Source organism: Octodon degus, unplaced genomic scaffold (assembly GCF_000260255.1).
Source record: "Octodon degus isolate 3935 unplaced genomic scaffold, OctDeg1.0 scaffold00255, whole genome shotgun sequence".
NCBI classification, from domain to species: domain Eukaryota; kingdom Metazoa; phylum Chordata; class Mammalia; order Rodentia; family Octodontidae; genus Octodon; species Octodon degus.
Genome location: NW_004524831.1, coordinates 2,140,378 through 2,161,233, shown reverse-complemented (window position 1 = coordinate 2,161,233; position 20,856 = coordinate 2,140,378). Strand labels below are relative to the sequence as shown.

The window sequence follows — 20,856 nt, the reverse complement described above, 5'->3', positions numbered from 1 at the left end:
GAATAATGCACACTGAGCAAAAAGTACTGTTACTGGTAAGTTGACTACACGTCCATAGAAATTAGTGTTGTTTGCCAAGCCAGTTGACCGCTGCCTCAAAAGTAAGAAGACATTCTATAATTTCTTTATCAATATTAATGGGAGTCATTTACTTGAAGGCATTAATTAGTTGTAAACTTCTACTTATAGTTTTTGCAGCTTTGATGAAATAAATTGAAGCACCTGCTATAGTCATAAAAAAATTAATGATGGATATATTATTATGTAAACATGTAATTACATGCATACTTTTACAAAAGCAATCCTTCCATGTCTCAGACTTACTAGTATATTTTTCATTGCTTACAGAATTTGCAAATTTTTTCTCCAAAATAGGCAAATATTTTCTTTTCCTAAGTGCCTACTTCAGTGTGCTGCATCACTGGTTGTGACCTCCAGCCCCAACATTCACACTCTGATTTCCTCCTTCTCTGCAGGCTGTTATTTGGGTGTTGCTGCTCCGGGCTGGACAATCAAGGGAAACTTCAGCTGAGACCAAAGATGTTTCTTCTCCAAGGACTCTTGCACTGGATCCAACACCTTACCAGTTACAATGTTAGGGTGGAGATCAGAGTCCAACATTGAGGTGCTGAATCATGTAAGGACTGATCCTTCTTGCTTTCAACACAGCTGAGGAACAAATCAGTGAATCCATATAAGACGGCCAATTGGATGATGACTGTCAACTTGGTTAGAAGCTTGCTTACCACCTACAAAACTCTCTCACAGGCCTTGCCTTCATGTGGCATAGACCCAAATCTCAGGCAAAATGCATGAGGATTGCATAAGAATTCAAAGCATGTTCTTATCCTGTATGTGGCAAATAATATCCTCAGCTCCTTTATTTATCTTTATTGATTGCAATAAGGTTACTTTGTATGACTTTGTTCATACCATCACCCTTCACCATAGCCCAGATATAAAATCCACCGTGACTCTCCACATAATGGTGAATACATCAGCGATTGTGGAACTTATCTTGGCATTCAAGAATTCTCTTTTATTTCTGTTGCCGGCTCTGTCCACCCTGGGTTCGGAGCTGGTGTGGCATGTGGTTGGATCAAACTGTGTCCCCTGAGCAGGTGCTTTAGACATATGAGTTATCTTACCAACCCCTTCATCATTCTATAGAAATATTTTCTATCATTCACAAAAATTTACATGATACTGGAAGCGACTGTATTAAGAAATTTTATGTTGAAGCTACACAGAGGGAACAAACACGTTCTCATTTACAAGCAGAATTCACAGTTTTCATCCAAATAGTTCAGTCTATTAAAATGCCTGCAAGCAGGCAGACGGCCCAGGGATTGGATCCCCAGGGCTGCCTGACAGCACAAACCCCCGGGGCTCACTGAGAAGGAAATTGATAATCCCTGCTCTTGGGAGGCTGTAAACAAATGGACCACTACAAATTCAATCTAGTAGTGAGGCCCTGAACACCCTGTACACCCTTCCCTACCATCCAGCAAAAAACATAAGAAAAGTAAAACCATATTAATATTCTGAGCTGTAAAAGGCTCAAGTATATAAAAAATAAGATAGATATACAGCTACTTTAATTCAATGAGAAGGATTTCTACTAATAATGTTTAGACAGCATATCATGTCTGCATCGTGTACTGTGAATGCCTACTCTGAAGGCAACCATATGCAATGTATTAATTACTCTAACTGTCCTATTTACCTGTGTTGAAATTGTCTCAGTTGCTATTTGTTTCTCAATAAAACTAATTTAAAAAACGAAACAATGTAAAATCAAATAATACCGCATGTCTTAAAAAATAAATAAATAAAATTAACACAAAAAATTTTTTTTGATTCCAGGGTCTGGAACTTAGGGACGATAAAGATGTTCATCAAAGGATGGAACATTCTCATTAGACAGGGGGAATGTCTTCAAAAGTGCTCTCTTCATCATGTTGAGTAGAGTCAGTACTCAGATATTGTATTCTTCAATTCAATCTACTAGGATGCATTTCAAGGATTTGCACAAAAAGTGCTAATTATGTGATGTAATCCATTTTTATTTTGCATATGTGACCATTCCACAGTGTATAAATAGTTGAAAAAATTGCATATGTTGAGAAACTTTAAAAGTCACTATCACTCTCTGTGGACTGCTTCAGTATTACATTTCTACAAATTTAGTGTTCAGCTTATAATTGATCCATTTCAAGTCTTATGTGTTAAAATCCCACAATAGTAACATGCCACTGAGATTATTCAACATGAGAAATATCAGAATAAGTGGCATTTGTTAAGGGATCATTTATTCTACATGTTCATAACTATAGCATATCTCATATTTTGTGAAAAGATGACATAAAATCTTTTAAGATATAAGGTTAATTTCCTTTTCAGTAGAAAATATACTACCACATGAAAAAGGAAAATGTATGTTGGTAACACGGTAATAAATATAATATTTCTTGCTATAATAATGAATATATCACTTAATAGCACTCTCTTTGTTCTAAATATTCTTTTTATATTAATTTTATTGAGAAAGAAATACAATTGAGACAGTTTCAAAGCAAGTTAGTAGGTCTCTTACAATAATTAAGACAACACATATATGTTGTCTTTGTAGTAGCTCTTCATAATACTAGATGCACATATGATATCTTGTATAAACACTATCAGTACAAATCTTTCTTCTCATTGCACTAAGAGAAAAAGGTTCTTGATATTCAGTACCTAAATTTTCCCTCAAAGAACTTTATGATAAGCTATAGTCATTCCTCTCATACTAAGTTGGAATTATTTGAATAAGAGAGTGAAGGAGGAGCACCTTGATGAACACAATATTTACAGACCTGTTAGATGCAGATGTAAAGTGCCTCACACTTATCCATCAGACAATGTTCTCACCATGGTTCCTGGATTAGTACTAGAACTGCTGTTAAATTTTTATTCCTGTTTTAAAATTTTGTAACATATTTATGCTTCTTTGTTCCTCTATTTTAGTCTTTGCTTCTTCTATTTGATTTTGTGTTTGGATTTGATTTTACTCTTTAAAATACAAGTAAATGATGAAATATTTTTTAAAATACAATAAAAATAGAAATAGTGAGGAATCAAAAAGTTTAAATCCAAATTATGAGGGACAGGGAGATGGCTCAGTAGAATAAGTGCTTCCTTGGCAAGGGCAAGGGCTTGAGTTCAATGTATGGTTCCGGAAAAAAATAATCCAAATTATGTAAAATCTCAACAAAGAACCCAAATGATTAATGCATTGGTTATCAAAAACCCTACAAAAGAGAAGAAACTCAGTACAATGCTGCATAATGTGATTTTATCAAAATTGTAAATTTTACATATTATACCCTTTTATCAACAAAGAAAAAAATTTTATCAGTTATAAAAACATCCATGTAAAAGAGAAAAATAGGATTAAAAGCTTGCAAAATCATTTTAATATCTGAGCTGTGAAAGGCTCAAGTCAACAAATTCTTTTTTCATAATTTTATTGAGAAACAAATAGCAATGTGACAGTTTCAAGTCAAATTGATAGTACAGTTTCAATAATTAACACTTTGCATACTCTATTCCTAGTGGTTATTTGCTGTGCAAGATGCAGACATGATATCCTATTTGCGAACACTATTAGAACAAATCTCTCTATTCATTAAGAGAATGTTACTATATATCTATCCTAACCATTTTGAATATACAGATACAAAATGGACAATCATCTGTATCCCCTTTTCCATTTAGTTCTGTTATTTGAATATTATAGGTGTGCTAACTCAGCAAAATATCCTAAAAGAGTCCAGTAGTCCATAATAGTATTGGATCTTCCACTTGACTGGCAATGTCAGAAATTGTTGACCTGAGTCCTCTACAGCTCAACATAAGAGCATGGCTTTACTTCCTATACTTCGTTTCTATACTTTTCTGCTGGATGGGTATGACCAAGATAAAACAAGACTATGCAACAAGAGTTGTAGCTTTTGGATCTGATAATGTCAATGAAATCTCCTCAGGATTTATCCTGAGATCCTGTACCTCAAATTGCAGATCCTTTTTCAGTGTCAGCCATGTGGATGAGTCATGGCCATTGCTTGGCCAATGTGCTCTCTGTGAAAGCCTGAGAGAGTGTTTTCTCTCCATGTGAGTCTCCTTAGGCACACTCTACATCTTTGATCACTTTCCTCTGTGGCCCCATAATCTCCTTGATCAGAAAATTTGGGACATCGCTGAGTTGCAGGATGATATAGGACTGGTTTGCCTATTTCCTGAGTCCTCATTGACCTTGAAAAAAAAGTCATAGGATTGTCATGCTATAATGCTGTATATGGTTAGATTTCTAAATTTCTGTGTAAAAATATGTAATTGTTTATTCCTAATTGTTAAATTTTTTTTTTCTTTTTTTCTTCACATTGTGTAGGGATTTAATGTTTAACATATCAATACTTGATGGAAAATACCTGTTTCATGTTATGTCTAAGATGTTTGATATTGAGACAGTATGGTTAAGGTAAACTGCCTATGTGGTAGGGAATAACATCAGTAAGCTTCTCTTCTGTAGGGTTAGCAACTCAAGTTTGCAGACCAAAAATTAGAGAAAAATTTTGGCCCTAGCAGTCTACATTTAAAAGCACATTTATTTAAATATATATTTTTCTTAGTATTATATCATTTATTTCAATAATTATACCAGTTAAGAGACACAGTAAAGAACCAAAAATTAAAATCCACACTGTGTAAAGTCCCAAAATGACTCATTCATTGGCTAGCAAAAAGCCACCTCAAAAAAAGAAGTCCAGTTTAATAAAATACTGCATAACAATTACAATTTTATGTAATTGAAATTGTGCATTGTGCATTTTGTATCCTTTTCCAAAACAAGAAAAATTATTTTGGTATGGTAAATAACATGCATAAAATCAAAATTAAAAAATGCATTTAAACTTGTAACAATGAGTACAAATAGATTATCTTACATAGTTCACATAGGCAGAAGTTTGATAATGACACTACTAAGCTAATAAAGAATTACCAAAAGTGGCTGGGGAGATAGCTCAGCAGAATATGCAATTCCCTGGCAACTGCAAGGGCCTGAGTTCAATACCTGGTTCCAAGAACAACAACAACAGATAATAAAAATATATATCAGTCATTTAACAACAGAAGAACCAACATTTTAATCTACCCACAGTAAATATTACATAATATTCTCCTAAAAAGGTCTTAAAACTAATCATTTTAATAAATTCAATAAATTCATAATAAATACATTCAGAAATAAATAATAAATTAATTCACTAAAGAAGATGATTCTGAGAATCAAGGAATGTAGAGATTCCAATAGTCTTTTTTTTTTCAGTTGATCCAACAATTTGTCAAGTAATTTTCAAAAGTGTGTTTTAAGCCAACATTATTTATAAATGGTGCAAATCCATTCTTTCATACATTTGCTTTCTTTCTCCAAATATCATTGATAAAACATCTAAAATGTCCAGGTATAAGAGCCAGTGATATAGCTCAGCAAACTAAGTGCCTGGTTAGGCAAGCACAGGGACCAGAGTTGAATCCCTGGGACCGAATGCTTCTCCAGCCCTGCTGTTGGATGTGCTGAGGTAGTGACTGTGTCAGGCTGTGGTGGGCCATGCCTGTAATCCCAGGGCTGGGGAAGCTGGAAACAAGAGGATCACTACAAGTGAGAGGTGTGCTGTGAGACCCTGTACCAAATACATAAGTAAATAAATAAATAATTGTCCAGGTAACATAGGGTTCAAATAAACCTGGATCAAATAATTTTCATGATCACCTCATGTGTTTGAGGGTCACAAATGTATTCAAGCAAATACCATGAAAAGGAAACTGGTACAGTGTGCATTGTAAGTAAATATAAGTGCTTTAAGTGTAATAGAAAGACAGAGTACTGCCACATTAAGGAAAAGCTAGCTGAGTAGAAAACACGACCATCTATTGCACAGCAACTTAGATGAAAATGATTCCTGCGGAGATAAGAGGGTGGAAAGGCTACCTTGAAGGGGTTTGCCATACTTCCTACTGACCTAGGTTGACTCTGCCAGGAAAGTTGTGGAGGTGTCAAGAGGGAACAAACTGATGAGCTGAAAGTTCACTACCATTTGAGACTTGCCATGTCTGGTACTCAGTAGCTAATGGTGTTCTCCCCACGTGTTTAGATTCAGGCTTTATGCACAAATTGTTTCAACTAAAAATAGTGATTAAGTCATGGCCTTTTTTTTGCAGGCGGCGCTCCGCCTTTGAGACCCCTCCCCCGAACGGTAGCCCACATGGGCAGGAGATGATCAACAGCCTGGCAGTAGGGATTGAGCGGAAATGGAAAAACACAGGAGGAAGAAGTCCATAGAAGCGCGTCCAGAGTCGCCATGGAACCCACACACCAGCAGAGCCCAAGAAGGAAAGGTAACCTCGTGTGAACAGGACATGGAAGCCAAGAGCCAGGAATTGAGAAGGCGTGTGCCCTGCAGCAGTCTAGGACCCACCATCCCTGGGCACTGGGCCTAGAAACTTTCTTATTTTTCCTTCTAAACCGTTACATAATAGTATGCTTCCCTATTGGCCCTGGTTTTTTGTTGTTGTTATTTGTTTTGTTTTGCTTTTCTTTTTTGTTTTGTTGTATTTTGCTTTTTGCAGTACCAGGGATTGAACTCAGGACCTTATTCTATTGAGCTGTCTCCCCAGCCCAGCTTCCCTTTTGGAAGAACTTTGGATGATAGTGCATGCATCCTGCACTGAATATTCTCTTGGAATTAATACCACGAAGTTATTCCGACTTTATCTAGAGATACCAAGTTATTGCAGGTCCTATGGCTGCTTGCTCCTGTACATGGGCTGGATTTCTTTCCACAAACACTCAGCCTTTTACTGTCTGTAATGACACTTTGATCAGTGATGACCACATGTACAATAGAAGCCCCATAAGTAACCACCATGTGGACTGTGAGCATCTTTGTTGTAAGGCTCATGAAGTCAAAGTGTTTTTGAAAATGCATAAAGACATTTTGTGATTTTTCATTGATGGACACTTGTAACACCCTTTCTATATGAGACTACAAATATCAAAAATGGAAAAAATAGGACTACTTGGAAAATGAAGAGGTATTCTTGTCAATGTCAAAAGTAAAACTAATACTAGAAATCAAAATTCTGGGAAATATTTTCCACCTGCTGTGCATGAGGCACCTTCTCAATACCTGGAAGTGTTTTTGCTAAGAAAGGTGATGATAATAAAACAAGTTTTTTGGATGTTAGAGACAAATATGAACCAGTTAGGTCGAAGCTGAACAATGTATATTATAAATCATGTAATGATAAAAATATTATTCATTTTGCAAGATGGTCCAATAATTATGAATGTAATAACATCAAAAAAATAGGGGCCAGGGAGATGGCTCAGTGGAATAAGAGCTTCGCTGGCAAGTGCAAGGGCCTGAGTTCAATCCCCACTTCTGCAAAAAATAAATAAATAAATAAAATTAAAAACTGATTGAAAATTATGAGAAACTGGAAGTGGTAAGTGAAATGTATTTGAGTGTTTGCACACATCCTGGTGCTTTTTTCCATTTTCTTTTCGAAGTTAAAATAAGGGCCTGAGAAGATAGCTGAGCAGTCTAATCATCCTCCTGGCAAGCACAAGGACCCAGGTTTGATCTCTGGTACCACGTGCCCTGCCAACCCAGAACTCCAGGTGTACCATGCCAGCCACCAAAAGTGAGCCTCTGTGTCAAACAATAAAAAATAATAACAATAAAAGAAAATTGAAATAGGGATCAAAAACTGTGTATAAGGAACTAGCGGCAGTTACCAAAGTCACCAGAAAGATGGACTACACAGGTCTTTGGTATGACATAAAGAATTTTGATTAAATTTTGTTATTAAAGTTAATGTTTTCCACAATGAAAATCACAATGATTTATTTTGTGAGAAAGTGTGGTGGATGAACTACTATTTCCAATTAAGAAAACTCTCAATGCATTACACTTCTCCAAATAGAATATACCTTGAATTTTATCTATCTGTATTTTTTGTTGCAACTTGCAGATCTTAACCACCATTTTTATCTCAGAATCCTTTTGACTATCAGTAAAGATTGTAAGAGAAAAACTGTTCAAGGAAAAATTGTACTTATTAATACTTTGTTCCATTTGAAGCTGCCTAGCTCTCTAACTGCTTCCTGGCTCTGTAATTATGTTGTTGATCCCTATAACCATGAGAGCTTAACTGAAAACACAGGATGCCTGTTGTAACTGATGATCATTCATCTAGCCCTGTAACAGATGACCTCAGTCTGCAAACAAATAAGGATGTCCTATCCTGCCTTGGTCACCCCTGCCCATAAATATAGCCCTGGGGATATGGTTCAGATAAAAGATTGGAAGAAAGAACCTTTAGAGCCCACATGGGAAGTTCCCCATCTAATTATTTTGGCGACCCCAATGGCTGTCAAAGTATCCGAAGTCCATCCATGGATCCATGACTCTTGGTTTAAAAAGGCTCACCCGGATGATTGCTGGAAGAAAGGTCTATCCAGATATATCAATTCCCCTGAAAATAACCCTGAAGAGACAATGCACTCCAAACCTTGCTCCTGTCACTCCGCTTGCTGACAGATCATCACACAGCTGAAGTTTGGAGGACAACATTGATGGGATTTGATGTGCAACAATTTAGACTAGGCCCTCATTTATGTACTTGACATTATGCTATCCAGCTTGGTTCTTCTTTATGTCATCTTATGTCTTGTAATCTTTGCCTTGACCTTGTGGAAATTCACCCAAAAAGGGAGAAAGACAACAGTGAGGATTTTTCCTTACTCTGTGCATGGTTTCTTGTTCAACTGCTATTTTAAGCTTTCCTCTTCATTTAAAAAAGTCTAGGGTGATCAAGTATACCTAGAAAATGTTTATTTTTGCTAATGTGCCTGCATTTAATGCTGGAGTTTGGATCTTGGCTTTGTTCAATTTAACCAAAGGAAATGAAATAGAATCAACACGAGCCCATGTTATATTTTTTACCTGGTAAAGCCTGATGGAAATGAAATAAAAGAGGCAATCTTCATTTCCCCAGACATGGAACTTAAATGACAGTCGGCACATAATGTCCTGAATATTAGATCCCAGATGTTGCCTCTCATCATGGATTTGTCTTAAGTATGCACCTGCAGTTCTCATGTGTGCGCTTCCTCAAAGAATATCAAACAAATATAAAATCTCAGCCCCTGTTTTGGCTTTTCTACCTTTTATGGAAATGTAACTTGTGTCCTCCCATCAGGTACCTCTCCAGTACCTCCATGTGTTCAGGACATTCATCACCCAGGAAGTAGCCTGAGCACCCCTAACAATACAGGTTTCTTCTTCCGTGATGAGGTAAAAATATGAATACACAGTACCCAAAAACGCACCTGTGCCCTTGTTAACATTTTGCCAGTACATACCTGTAAGAGCAAAGACTGAAGTGTCCTATCCTCAATAGCCAATCATAGATTTAAGAAGGCCATCCAGGATATCTGCTGTCCTGCGTGAGATGAACTAGGTGACTCAGTCAGGATGGAAACAGCTGCTCTGGTCATTTGCAAAATGGAATTAAATCAGTTGGCTGAGACCAGTGACTCCAAAGGAGTCCAAAGTTATTCTTGTTATATAGGTCTTGTTTTTTTCTTGGTCTTAACCAGCAGAAAAGTATAAAAACAAGGTAAAAAAAAAAGTAAAGCCATGCAAATAGGCTGAACTGTACAAGAGTAAGTGAAAAGTAGTTTCTTGTCAGGAACAACGATTTCTCCACATAATACTCATCCCTGATACTCTAATTGCATGTCTTTCTTTACCTCTGTAGTCTCAGTTAGATGAGCTTATTTTTAATAGAACACATGCTCATCTCTGCAGGACTCAGATTATCACTTCTGTCTAAATGACTCTGCTGAGTTCTTCTGGCCTGGGTCCTGGTGAAGCTCAGGGAAACATGGAAAAAGTCTGGATGGAAGCTGGATCCATGGTGAGGGCAGGCAGTGTGAGCCCAGCCCCAAACCTCACTTTGGGGGTGATCAGGACCCACAGACCCTGCTCCTTACAGCCCAGGGATGTGCAGTCCCTTCAAAGGGAGCTGAGGAGCACTCAGTGTGATCTAGTTGCTCAGGACCCAGCGCTCCCAGGGCTGCAGCACAGGAGCAGCTGCACTGAGGCTCTTGACAGACTTCACCGGCAGAGATCCCGGGTCCTCCATGCTCTTCATTCATTTGAGTCCCATAGCCCTCTCATTCACTGGAGTAACATTTTTTTTATTACATCTTAATTGTTAAAGCTTAACTAAAGACATTTTATAACTATAAATCTGAATAATTTATCACAAATTTATTTAAATGATATAGGTATCAATATTTTCACCAAAAAAACCTTAAAAGTTTATTGTTTGTGACTATATTCCATAAAAATTGCAACAGAATCTAGATAGAATTTATAATCAAAATGCTATCCTACAAGCCCCACGTCTGTTGTTATCTGTTGTTTCAACTCTCGGGATCCAGATATATAAGGAAAAATGTGTATTTGACGTAATCTGCTCATTGTGGGGTATTTCACAGTAGCAGTAATAGACATATACATCCCCCTAAAATATTGCATGTGTTCTACTCACATTCTGGTGCGTTAGTACACTCAGAATTTACTGATCAATAAGTTCCTTTGGACATAATTTTATCACATGTAATACGGTGACCTCTGACCCAGGTAGATAATCTTGCCTCTATTTTGTTATGTAACCACAATCACCCAAAATTCCATATTTTATTGTTTTGTAACTTCATTTCTCTGATACAATTTAGAAACTGTATTAATTTACAGTTAATCTAGTTTTTTTTGTTATGTTGTACTGTTTTTGGTGAAAAAAAAGACCAAATTTTTCAGGTGTCACCATTTGCAAGACAATGAGCAACTTTCTAATGACCAAAAGCTTGAAATATTTAAGTAAACATTAACTGCAGAATCATGTAAAATTATTTTATGACTTGTTCCTCATTGCTTGTTAAGTTTTTGTGTAATTCTGAGGACCCACAGTCTTCAAAATTCTTCTTTGGTGATAAAGAAGACCCACAGTCAATAGGCAATTAGCCAACCGCTGAAGTGTATGTCCAGAAGTACTGGAAAATTAATCAACAAAAATATCCAATAATTCTCACTTACATAATCAGTTGTAGATATTTTAAATACACCTTTTGTATCAAGCATGACTCAAGCTGTAGGATGTATACATTTTGTATAAAAGTTGAAATGGAAAGATTAATGTAAACCAGTATGAAGAAGGTGATGAGCTGCCTGGTGATAGAGTGCAGGAGAAAGGCACTGGGAGGGAGGACTGCGGAGGAACCGCAGGGCACAGCGCAGGATGATCCATGTGTTCCATGATTTGACTGCGTGCTTGTACAAGTGTCGATGTGTGCTAGAATTTCTCAGGTGTACACTGCGTATATGGGCAGCTTATGTGTTATGTGTTTCAGAAATTAGCAGTATCTATACATAGGGTAAGAATGAGAGAAGTACTTATAATTGAAAATGAGAGATTTACTGCCAGATAGCTGGTTCTGTCTTCTCTCAGAAAACACAGGAGGCTGCCAATTCACACATGTTCTCCCTACAGGAAGAGGGGATAGAAACCCCAGCAGCTGTGTTCCTCTTTGTCCAAGAGCTGAAATAGTAATCAGTTTGTTAATAATTTAGGAGACTATAGGCCCAGAAAGTGGGGACACAACTTACAGCACATCACCTCTTCTACAGGAAAGAACAGTTTCTCACACTTTCATACTTTCACATTTCCAAAGTGGAAACTTAATACAAAAGTGCATGCTATGTGGACATGAAAAATATAACTGGATGAAAAGATAAATATCAAACGTTTCATAATTGGTGTTCACATTTTTTTGAAAACAAAATATTATTAAATTTGCCCAGTACACTCATATAGGATGTTAGCACTCCCCTCTCTGAATTATCCATCCGAAGAGCCAGTTTTAAAGCAGCAGACCATGCAAATAAGGCGTCCCTCTGCTGATGAAAACCAGCCCAGCTCGGACCCTGTAGCTCTGGAGTGGAGCGCAGTCCTGAACGCCAGATTTTCCCACTTGGTGATCAGGACAGACCACAGACGGCTGATCATGGAGCCTCTTCTAAGCTGGGTTTTCCTCCTTACTGTTTTCAAAGGTAATTGACAGGAGCAAGAGACACTGTGTGTGAATGGCACAAATGAGATAAACATTGGACACGTGTGACAGTTCCTGAACAGGATATCTCTCTGTCTGCAGGTGTCCAGGCTGAGGTGCAGCTGCTGGAGACCGGGGGAGGTTTGGTGCAGCCCGGAGGCTCCCTGAGGCTCTCCTGCGTGGCCTCAGGATTCAACTTCGGGGGCTATCTCATGAACTGGATCCGCCAGGCTCCGGGGAAGGGGCTGGAGTGGATCGCCTACATCAGTAGTGGTAGTAGTTACATATACTACCCAGACTCCGTCAAAGGTCGTTTCACCATCTCTAGAGATAACAGCCAAAACACCCTGTATCTGCAAATGAACAGCCTGAGAGCCGAGGACACAGCCGTGTATTACTGTGCAAGAGACACAGTGAGGGAACATCAATGTGGAGCCCGACACAAACTTTCCTGCAATGACGCTCATAACCAGCAGGGGCAGCTGTTGTACAGGAAGAACCAGCCAGGGCCCCAGGAACAGGTGCAGAGAAGGACACTGTGGTGAGGGCTTCCTGTTGGCCTCTGGGGTTTCCTTCTGTACTAACATCACAGGACCTGAGCAGAACACGCAATGCATGAGCTGCAGTCAAGTCTCTAAATTCGAGTAAACATATATCGAATTGCATAAGTACATTTGAAATAGCACCTTGTTCATCTCTTATATGTGAATTTGATTTGATGGATAAACATGACTTGCATGCATCTTGAAGTGATTTGTATGTATTGCAGAAACTTGAAAATTCTGGGGAGTTTTCTGTTGAATTTTCTAATCAAAAAAAAAAATGAATCTACCTAATTCAGTCACAATTATGAGGAGTTGTCTTGTGCAGAAATAAATGATTCATATTAGAGAGTTAAATTGTTTAATTAGGGAATTAAATCCTACTTGAGTAAGAAACCCTCATTTAAATTGCATCGGTATAGTTTGGGCTGTGGTTGAGGTGATTTACTGAAAACAGAAGGCCCACCCTAGCCAGGTTTGTTGGGTGAATGCTATAAATGGTTAAAAAAAAAAAAAGAAAGAAAAGAAAAGAAAAGAAGGAGGAGGACGAGGAGGGGGAGGACGAGGAGGAGGACGAGGACAAAGAGGAGGAGGAGTCACTTGTGTTTCTTCAGAAGCACTTCAGTGTTAAATTCCACCTTATACCTCATCTCCTGGATTCCAATACAGACTCTTCAGCCCTCTAGAGCAGACTCCAGCTTCCTGCACAAAACCTTCAAACTTTTGGTGCAAAACCATCAAATTTCCACCACAGACCCTCAGGCTCCTGATACAGACTTGCATGGGAAAGCACAGTGAGCTCCAGCCTTGGACCACATCCTCCAGATTTCCAGTGTGTTCACAACTGTTTTGCACTCTTCCACACCTGACTGTGTTGGCAGGCATTGTGAGACAATATTGTAAATTCTTTTATATTTGTATTTATTATAGTAAATGTGTCTCTTTCTTGAGGGATACATTCTGCACTACTGTTTTGAATACTAGAAATTATAAAATTTATAATAAGCAGTGTAACCATTCTTTTCTCAGTCCTCTTTCCTTCTCATTTTGCTTTCTCTCTCCCTCCCTTTCTCTCACCCTCTTCTTTCCTATCAAACTTCCATCTCTATTTTTCAATCTATGTATCATTAAAGTAATAGAGATTATGTAAGGTAAAATACTCCAGTTTCATAATATTCATTTTTCTTTCCAATATAAACTTTCAATTCTGCCTTTATACATTTTCTTTATTATATCTCATTTAATTCTATATTTTCTAATTATGTACCTATGCCTAAATTTTCCTGTAAAATTTGCTTCTATATATAATAATGATATTTGCATGGTTATAGTTTAGGTGAAGCAAGGACATAGTGAAAATAGCAAGTCATTTGCATATACTGACCCTGCACAACTTGTGAAGCAGAGCTGATGTGATATTCTTACATGGAGACCACTGTCTTAGTTTCTTTCCTCCTATTGCTGAGACAAATCATGTGACATTCAAAATTAAGGAAGCAAAGATTTCTTTAGCGCACAGGTAGTAAAAGTTTCAGTCCATACTCAGCTGGCTCTGAGGCAGAATGGCACATGGCAGAGGAAGCTCTTCATGGTGAATAAAAACCAAAGAGCAAAGGGAGGAACAGCAGCTGCAGCAGATAGCAAACCTCTCACCCTTCCTTACGCTGAATTCAGGCTCACTGCCCCAGGGGAAATGTAGCACTTACACCTGTAATTCCTAATCCCCACATTGGATCATGAATTAACCACAAACTCTCAAATCCACCCCCATGATGGCATGAGGCTCTGGGAGGACAATTAGACATAAATCATAAAAAACACTAGCCCTCAGATATGACAGAGGACCTTATGGTCACATTGAACATGGAGAACCTAATACACTTCCACCTCTTCACATTTCTGTACATGCACTTGAGTCAGAATTGTCACTGCTGTGTTCTGTGTTTTAAGACTTAGAATTTATGACCCAGTTTGATGCAGCTGATGTTCCAGATACACCTGTTGTTTCCAGCCCATAATGCAGGTCTTCCAGAATATATCTTCAATTGAGTTATAACCAGATTCTCTCTCTTGGACCTTCTGAATTGCAGCTTCCTATATATTCCTGAAATCTCTAAAATTTTTCATGACTTTCTTTTTTTGTGACTGAAATTTCTATCTTGATTGGACAAAGGTCATTTTCTTTCTTTCTTTCTTTCTTTCTTTCTTTCTTTCTTCCTTCCTTCCTTCCTTCCTTCCTTTCTTCCTTTCTTCCTTTTTTTGTACTGGTGATAAAACTTAGGACTTTGTGATTTTCAGGCAGGCACTTATGCCACTGAGCTATGTCCCTGCTCACAAATGTCATTTTCACATACTGATCTTCAAACCTTGTCTTAAATAGGAGTACAAATAGGAATAATAAAAGTGTTCCTAGCTTTTCTCCAGTCTGTAAAAGCATAGAAATTCATTACTGACATATGCAAATTTAAAGTAAATCTAGAATGAAAGAATATTTTTCATAAATAAAACTTCAGATTTCACCAATTCCAAAGCAACCTGAAGAGGCAGATATCCAGAATTGCAGGTGATTCCTGGATCCTGACCCAGAAGAATCCACAGGCACTCAGTGAAGGGAGCATGGTGGAAGGTTATGACGGATGACTGGAAGATAGAAGAGGACCCAGCTGAGGTCACATCATGCTGCTGGGGGCCACACATCCCACCTGTTACTTCTTGAAGCCACCACAATCTCAGCAGGAAGATTTTTTTTAATGTTGCAAGATTTTTATGGCAAATAAAGTTTATATATATTTTAAAACAAAGAGTCAGAAAAATAATCATCTTTGAATGTCTAAGACACAAAATAGGCCATGTCACAGAATAGTGGAGAAATAATTTACAGTTTATTTTTTCCATAATTTTATTCAGAAACAAATAGAGAGGAGACAGTTTCAAACCAAATTGGTAGGAAAGTTTCAAAAATTAACTCTCCTACCAAATTGGTAGGAGAGTTTCAAAAATTAATTGCATATGTTCTTCCTAGTGGTTATTTGTTGTACAAGATGCGGACATGAAATCCTATTCACAAACACTATTAGAACAAATCCTTGTATTCATTCAGAGAATGTAACTATATATCTATCCTAATCATTCTGAATACACAGATACAAGATGGACATTCATCTGTATCCCCTTTTTTGTTTAGTTCCGTCATTTGAATATTATAGGTGTGTTAACTCAGCAAAATATTCTAAAAGAGTCCAGTAGTCCATAATAGTATTAGGTCTTTCACTTGATTGGCAATGTCAGAAATTGTTGACCTGAGTCCCCTACAGCTCAACATAACAGCATGGCTTTACTTCTTATATTTCATTTTTATACTTTTCTCCTGGATGGTTAAGACCAAGATAAAGCAAGACTATGCAAGAAGAGTTGTAGCTTTTGGGTCCAATAAGGTCATTGGAATCCCCTCAGGAGTTATCCTGAGATCCTGTACCTCAAATTGTAGATCTTTTGTCAGTTTCAGCCATGTGGATGAGTCATGGCCATTGCTTGGCCAATGACAGCAGGAAGATTTTGAAAGATTACACAAGACTCTGACAAGAAAAGTAAAGACTGTTCACTGAGAAGTGGACATACACCCTGGCCCAAACAAGATGCTCAGGGAAGAACTTTTCTAGAGAATTCTCCTAGTTGGAAGAAAATCATTCTAACTATAGAATAACCACCCATCCTTCCAGGATAATCAAAAAAAGTCACAGCATTGAAAAGAATAGAAAATGAAAGTAAATTCTCCCTCTTTTCAAAGTTTAGTCAAGTGAAAATGAGCCAAACCCTTAGACATTCCTTGTGAATGTCACAGGGACTGAACGTCACAGAGATTTCATCATTCAAACACATAATCCTCCAGAGAAAACACACACCAGCATGATGGGGTAGCATAGGACCTGCAGAAAATGGGCCCATCTAGAGAAAAACTTAGTGAAGCTGCAAGACAGAAGAATAGGTCAGGAAGAGGATAGCACAGCCCTGTAAAGCCTCCACTTTCACCTCCTTCCATATACTGTACAGAACCTCAATCTCTGCCATCCTTATCCACTTGGTATCCTTGGCAAGTTATGTCTCGTCCTGGTTTTACCCAAAGGGTGTCCCTAGAATCACAGTTTCAGGAAGATTCACACATACAGGAAAATGGCTACCAAGAAGATTAAAAGATGAGTCCGTATCCATGTAAATGTGGCTTCTAAGGTCTGAGACCCATAGCTAGACCCCAGATGGAGAGCATAGTCTTTTATATTGTTATATAGTAATATTAAAGATGTTTTCTATTTTGCCATGTCAAGTGATATTTAATTGTGATTTTGATTTACATTTCTGAGGTGAATAGCAATGAGGAGAAAATATTGCTGTTTATTCGATAACATATCCAACAATTATTTGCTATTTATCACTTATAAGACATATGGGCTGTAGAGATCCAGTCCTGGCCCAGGACCTGGTAAGCGTGTGGGAGAGGTTCCTGCTACACTAGGCCGGAAGGATCTGCTGGTCCAAGCCTAGGCGCAGCATGGGTGAGACTCTCTTCAACCCCCTGACACTCCCACCCCCACTCCGCAGCACCCCCTCACCCCGCCCGCCCAGTGGGAATTTCTGCCGCATTCTGAGGACCCCCATATCCAGTCCTAGCTCAAGCCTGGTGAGTGTGTGGAAGATCTTCCTGCTACTCTGCGCCAGCAGGACTGCCGGTCGGACCCCAGCAGCAATGTGGGGAGACCCTCTTCCACCCCTTGGGATCCCTACCACCACTCCGTAGCACCCCCTCACCCCACCTGCCCAGTGAGAAACTCTGCCATGTACTAGGGACCCCCAGATCCAATACTAGCTCAGGCCCAGTGAGTGTGTGGGAGAGCTTCCTCTCCCCCCTGCTCCAACTTGTCCCCTCCAGACTCAGCTCAGGCCTGGCATACAGGCCTGAAGTGAAACCCTGCAGCTGTAATCCCTGCAGAGAGAGTAGGGACAAAGCCAGCCAGCTAGTCCAGGGGCAGAATATCTTGCAGGAGTGGCACAACAGGATCATTCCCAAGGGTGGCAGAAGGAAGGAGCTGAGCACAGCAGCCAGACCCAAGCCCAGCACAGCAGGATAAATCCAAAATTTGTAGATCTACACCTAAATTTCAGTAGGTGCTAAGGTTATAACAGCACCAAAGGTCAGAAGACAGTGCTACACAAAATGACAATGAAAAGGAGCAAAATTTAATCTCAGACCCCAAGCCTACCCATAACAAGTGCAGAAGACATTAACACAGAACAAATTGGAAACCACACAGCTGAAATCAATGAATCAACAGCTTCTGAAATAAAGAAACAACTGCAGAAAGGTATAGAGGAACTCAGATTGAAAATGAAAAAAGAAATCCCTAAATTAATATAATCAGCAATGGAGAATCAAATGCAGAAACATGTGGAGGAAACACAATATACACACAGAACAAGTGCAGAGGACACTAGCTCAGCTCAAATGTATGAATTTATAGTGTTGATAGTAAATAAGCAAAAGCAGAAACTCATAGAGGAACTGAGAGCTGAATTCTTTTCTACTAGCTCACCTCAAATTTATGAATTACTAGTGTTGATAGTAAATAAGCAACAGCAGAAAGTTATAGAGGAACTCAGAGGGAAATTATTTTTTCTGAAATAAAAAAAGAATTCTCTGAACTCATAGAATCTGAAGTAAAGAATTAACTACAGAAACATAGGGAGGAAACCCAATCTTAAAAAAAACACTGCAGTAAAAGAATTAATAACAACTTCTAAAGAAGGCACTGATTTAAAAAAATACAGGAGATTAGAAAAATGACAAATTCCTTGAATGAGCAACACAGGAAAGAAATAGATGGCATGAAGCAGAGTCAAACAGATATAGAGAAATGTAAAATCTCAATCACAAGCTTGCAAAAGCATTAGAGTGAAAGTGAAGACAGAGTTTCAGATCTTGAAGACACAGGTGCAGCTAGTGAAAAGGTAAGAAAAGATCTCTTAATAACAACTAGTATGCAGGAAAAAATAATTCATCACTTGCAAGATGATACAAAGGTGAACAATGTAACACTAATAGGTATCAATGAGAATGAAGACGTCAATACAAATGACATTAAAAAAATATGGGCAGAAGTAATAGCAGAAAACTTCCCAAATATGAGGAAACAATCTGGCATTCAGGTAACCGAAGCATAAAGAATGCCAAGTAACCTCAACCCAATTAAAAACACACCGAGACATGCAATAGTCAAGATCCCAGAAAATTAGCTCAAGAATAATATACTGAAAGCCGCTAGAGAAAAGAAGCACACCACATTCAAAGGAAAACCCATGAAAATTATGGCGGACTTCTCTTCTCAAACCATGAAGGCAAGAAGACCATGGAGCAGAGTACTTCAAGTCTCTGTGAAAACAAATTTCAGCCCAGACTGTGAAACCTTGCAAAACTCTCTTTCAAGTTTGATGGAGAAGTGAAATACTTCCATGACAAAGAACAACTAAAGAATTTCATGATGACAAAGCCAACCCTACACAGGCATCTGAAAGATGTTCTAGAGAGGGACCAAAATGATCTGAATTCCACGAATGAGATCAGAAGCAACCAACTAAATAGGGCAAGCAATTAAACACAGGAGAAAAAGGAATAAAGGACAACAGGTAAAAAACATTTTAATCACAAGTCAATGTATCTCAATTATAACCATCAAAGTAAATGGACTTCATTCACCAATTAAGAGAAATAGACTAGCATAGTGAATTAGGAAACAAAATCCAACAATATGCTGTATACAAGAAACACATTTAACTCATAAAGACATACATAGGATGAAAGGCAAAAGATGGAACACAATGTTACTCCCCTCAGCACCTCAGAAAAAAAGCAGGGGTAGAAATCCTATTCTCAGACAGTCTCAACCTCAAACCAAGAATGATAAAGCAAAATAAAGAAGGCCACTGTATACTGGTTAGGGGAAAAATTCAAGAGTAAGAGTTAACACTCATAAATATGCATGCATGAAACACGGGAGCACCCAACAATATAAAGCAAATCTTGATGGACATGAAAAATCTAATATCCAATACCACAATCTTAACAGAAGACCTTAACACCTCCTTACCCCAAAAAGATAGGTCAACCAGACAAAAAATTAACAAAGAAATAACAGAACCTGAAATAAATGGACTTGATGGACATATATACAGAGTGTTCCATCGAAAAACAGCTGAAGCCTTTCAAAGGCTCCCTGAGCCCATCGACTAGACAAGATGAGCAAAGCTCACCCTCCTGAGCTGAAAAAATTTATGGACAAGAAGTTATCATTGAAATTGAATGGTGGCAGACATGTCCAAGGAATATTGCGAGGATTTGATTCCTTCATGAATCTTGTGATAGATGAATGTGTGGAGATGGCAACTAGTGGGCAACAGAACAACATTGGAATGTTGGTAATACGAGGAAATAGTATCATCATGTTGGAAGCCTTGGAACGAGTTTAAATAATGACTGCTCAGCAGAAAAATTCATGTCCCTCCTCTAAGTGCTACTTTCACTGACTGAAGATTGGGTCATACACATTTTCATATATTAAATTTTTGTTAAACAAACTTTTGTAATAGTCAAAAAAAAAAAAGAAAAACAGCTGAATACACATTTTTCTCAGCTGCACATGGGTCATTTTCTAAAGAAGATAACATATTGGTCCATAGGTCAAGCTTAAGTATATGAAAGAAAACAGAAATTATCCCATGCATATTATCTGACCACAGTGCAATGTAACTGGAAATAAATGACAAAAGAAACCAGAAAAAACCCTGAATACATGGAAATTAAATGATACCCTACTCAGCAACCAACGGGTCACAGATGAAATTAAACAAGAAATTCAACAATATCTACAATTCAATGAAAATTCAAGCACAACTTATCGGAATTTATGGGATACGATTAAAGCAGTTCTCAGAGGAAAACTCATACCTGTGAGCTCACACATTAGGAAAACAGAATGGGAACAAATAAACACCCTAATGCAGCACCTTCAACAACTAGAAAAGGAAGAGTAAACCAAACCC

The 20,856-nt window shown here is 38.1% G+C and overlaps 1 pseudogene and 1 gene segment (V, D, J or C); both read left to right on the top strand.

Moving 5' to 3' along the window:
• The first annotated feature begins 12,111 nt into the window (after positions 1–12,111).
• Positions 12,112–12,771, top strand: LOC101584012. The segment is given in 2 exon segments: positions 12,112–12,227; positions 12,329–12,771. Coding segments are annotated over 2 exon segments (489 nt in total).
• A 7,281-nt stretch (positions 12,772–20,052) lies between these two features.
• On the top strand, positions 20,053–20,283 carry LOC111814007 (annotated as a pseudogene).
• The last annotated feature ends 573 nt before the right edge of the window (positions 20,284–20,856 follow it).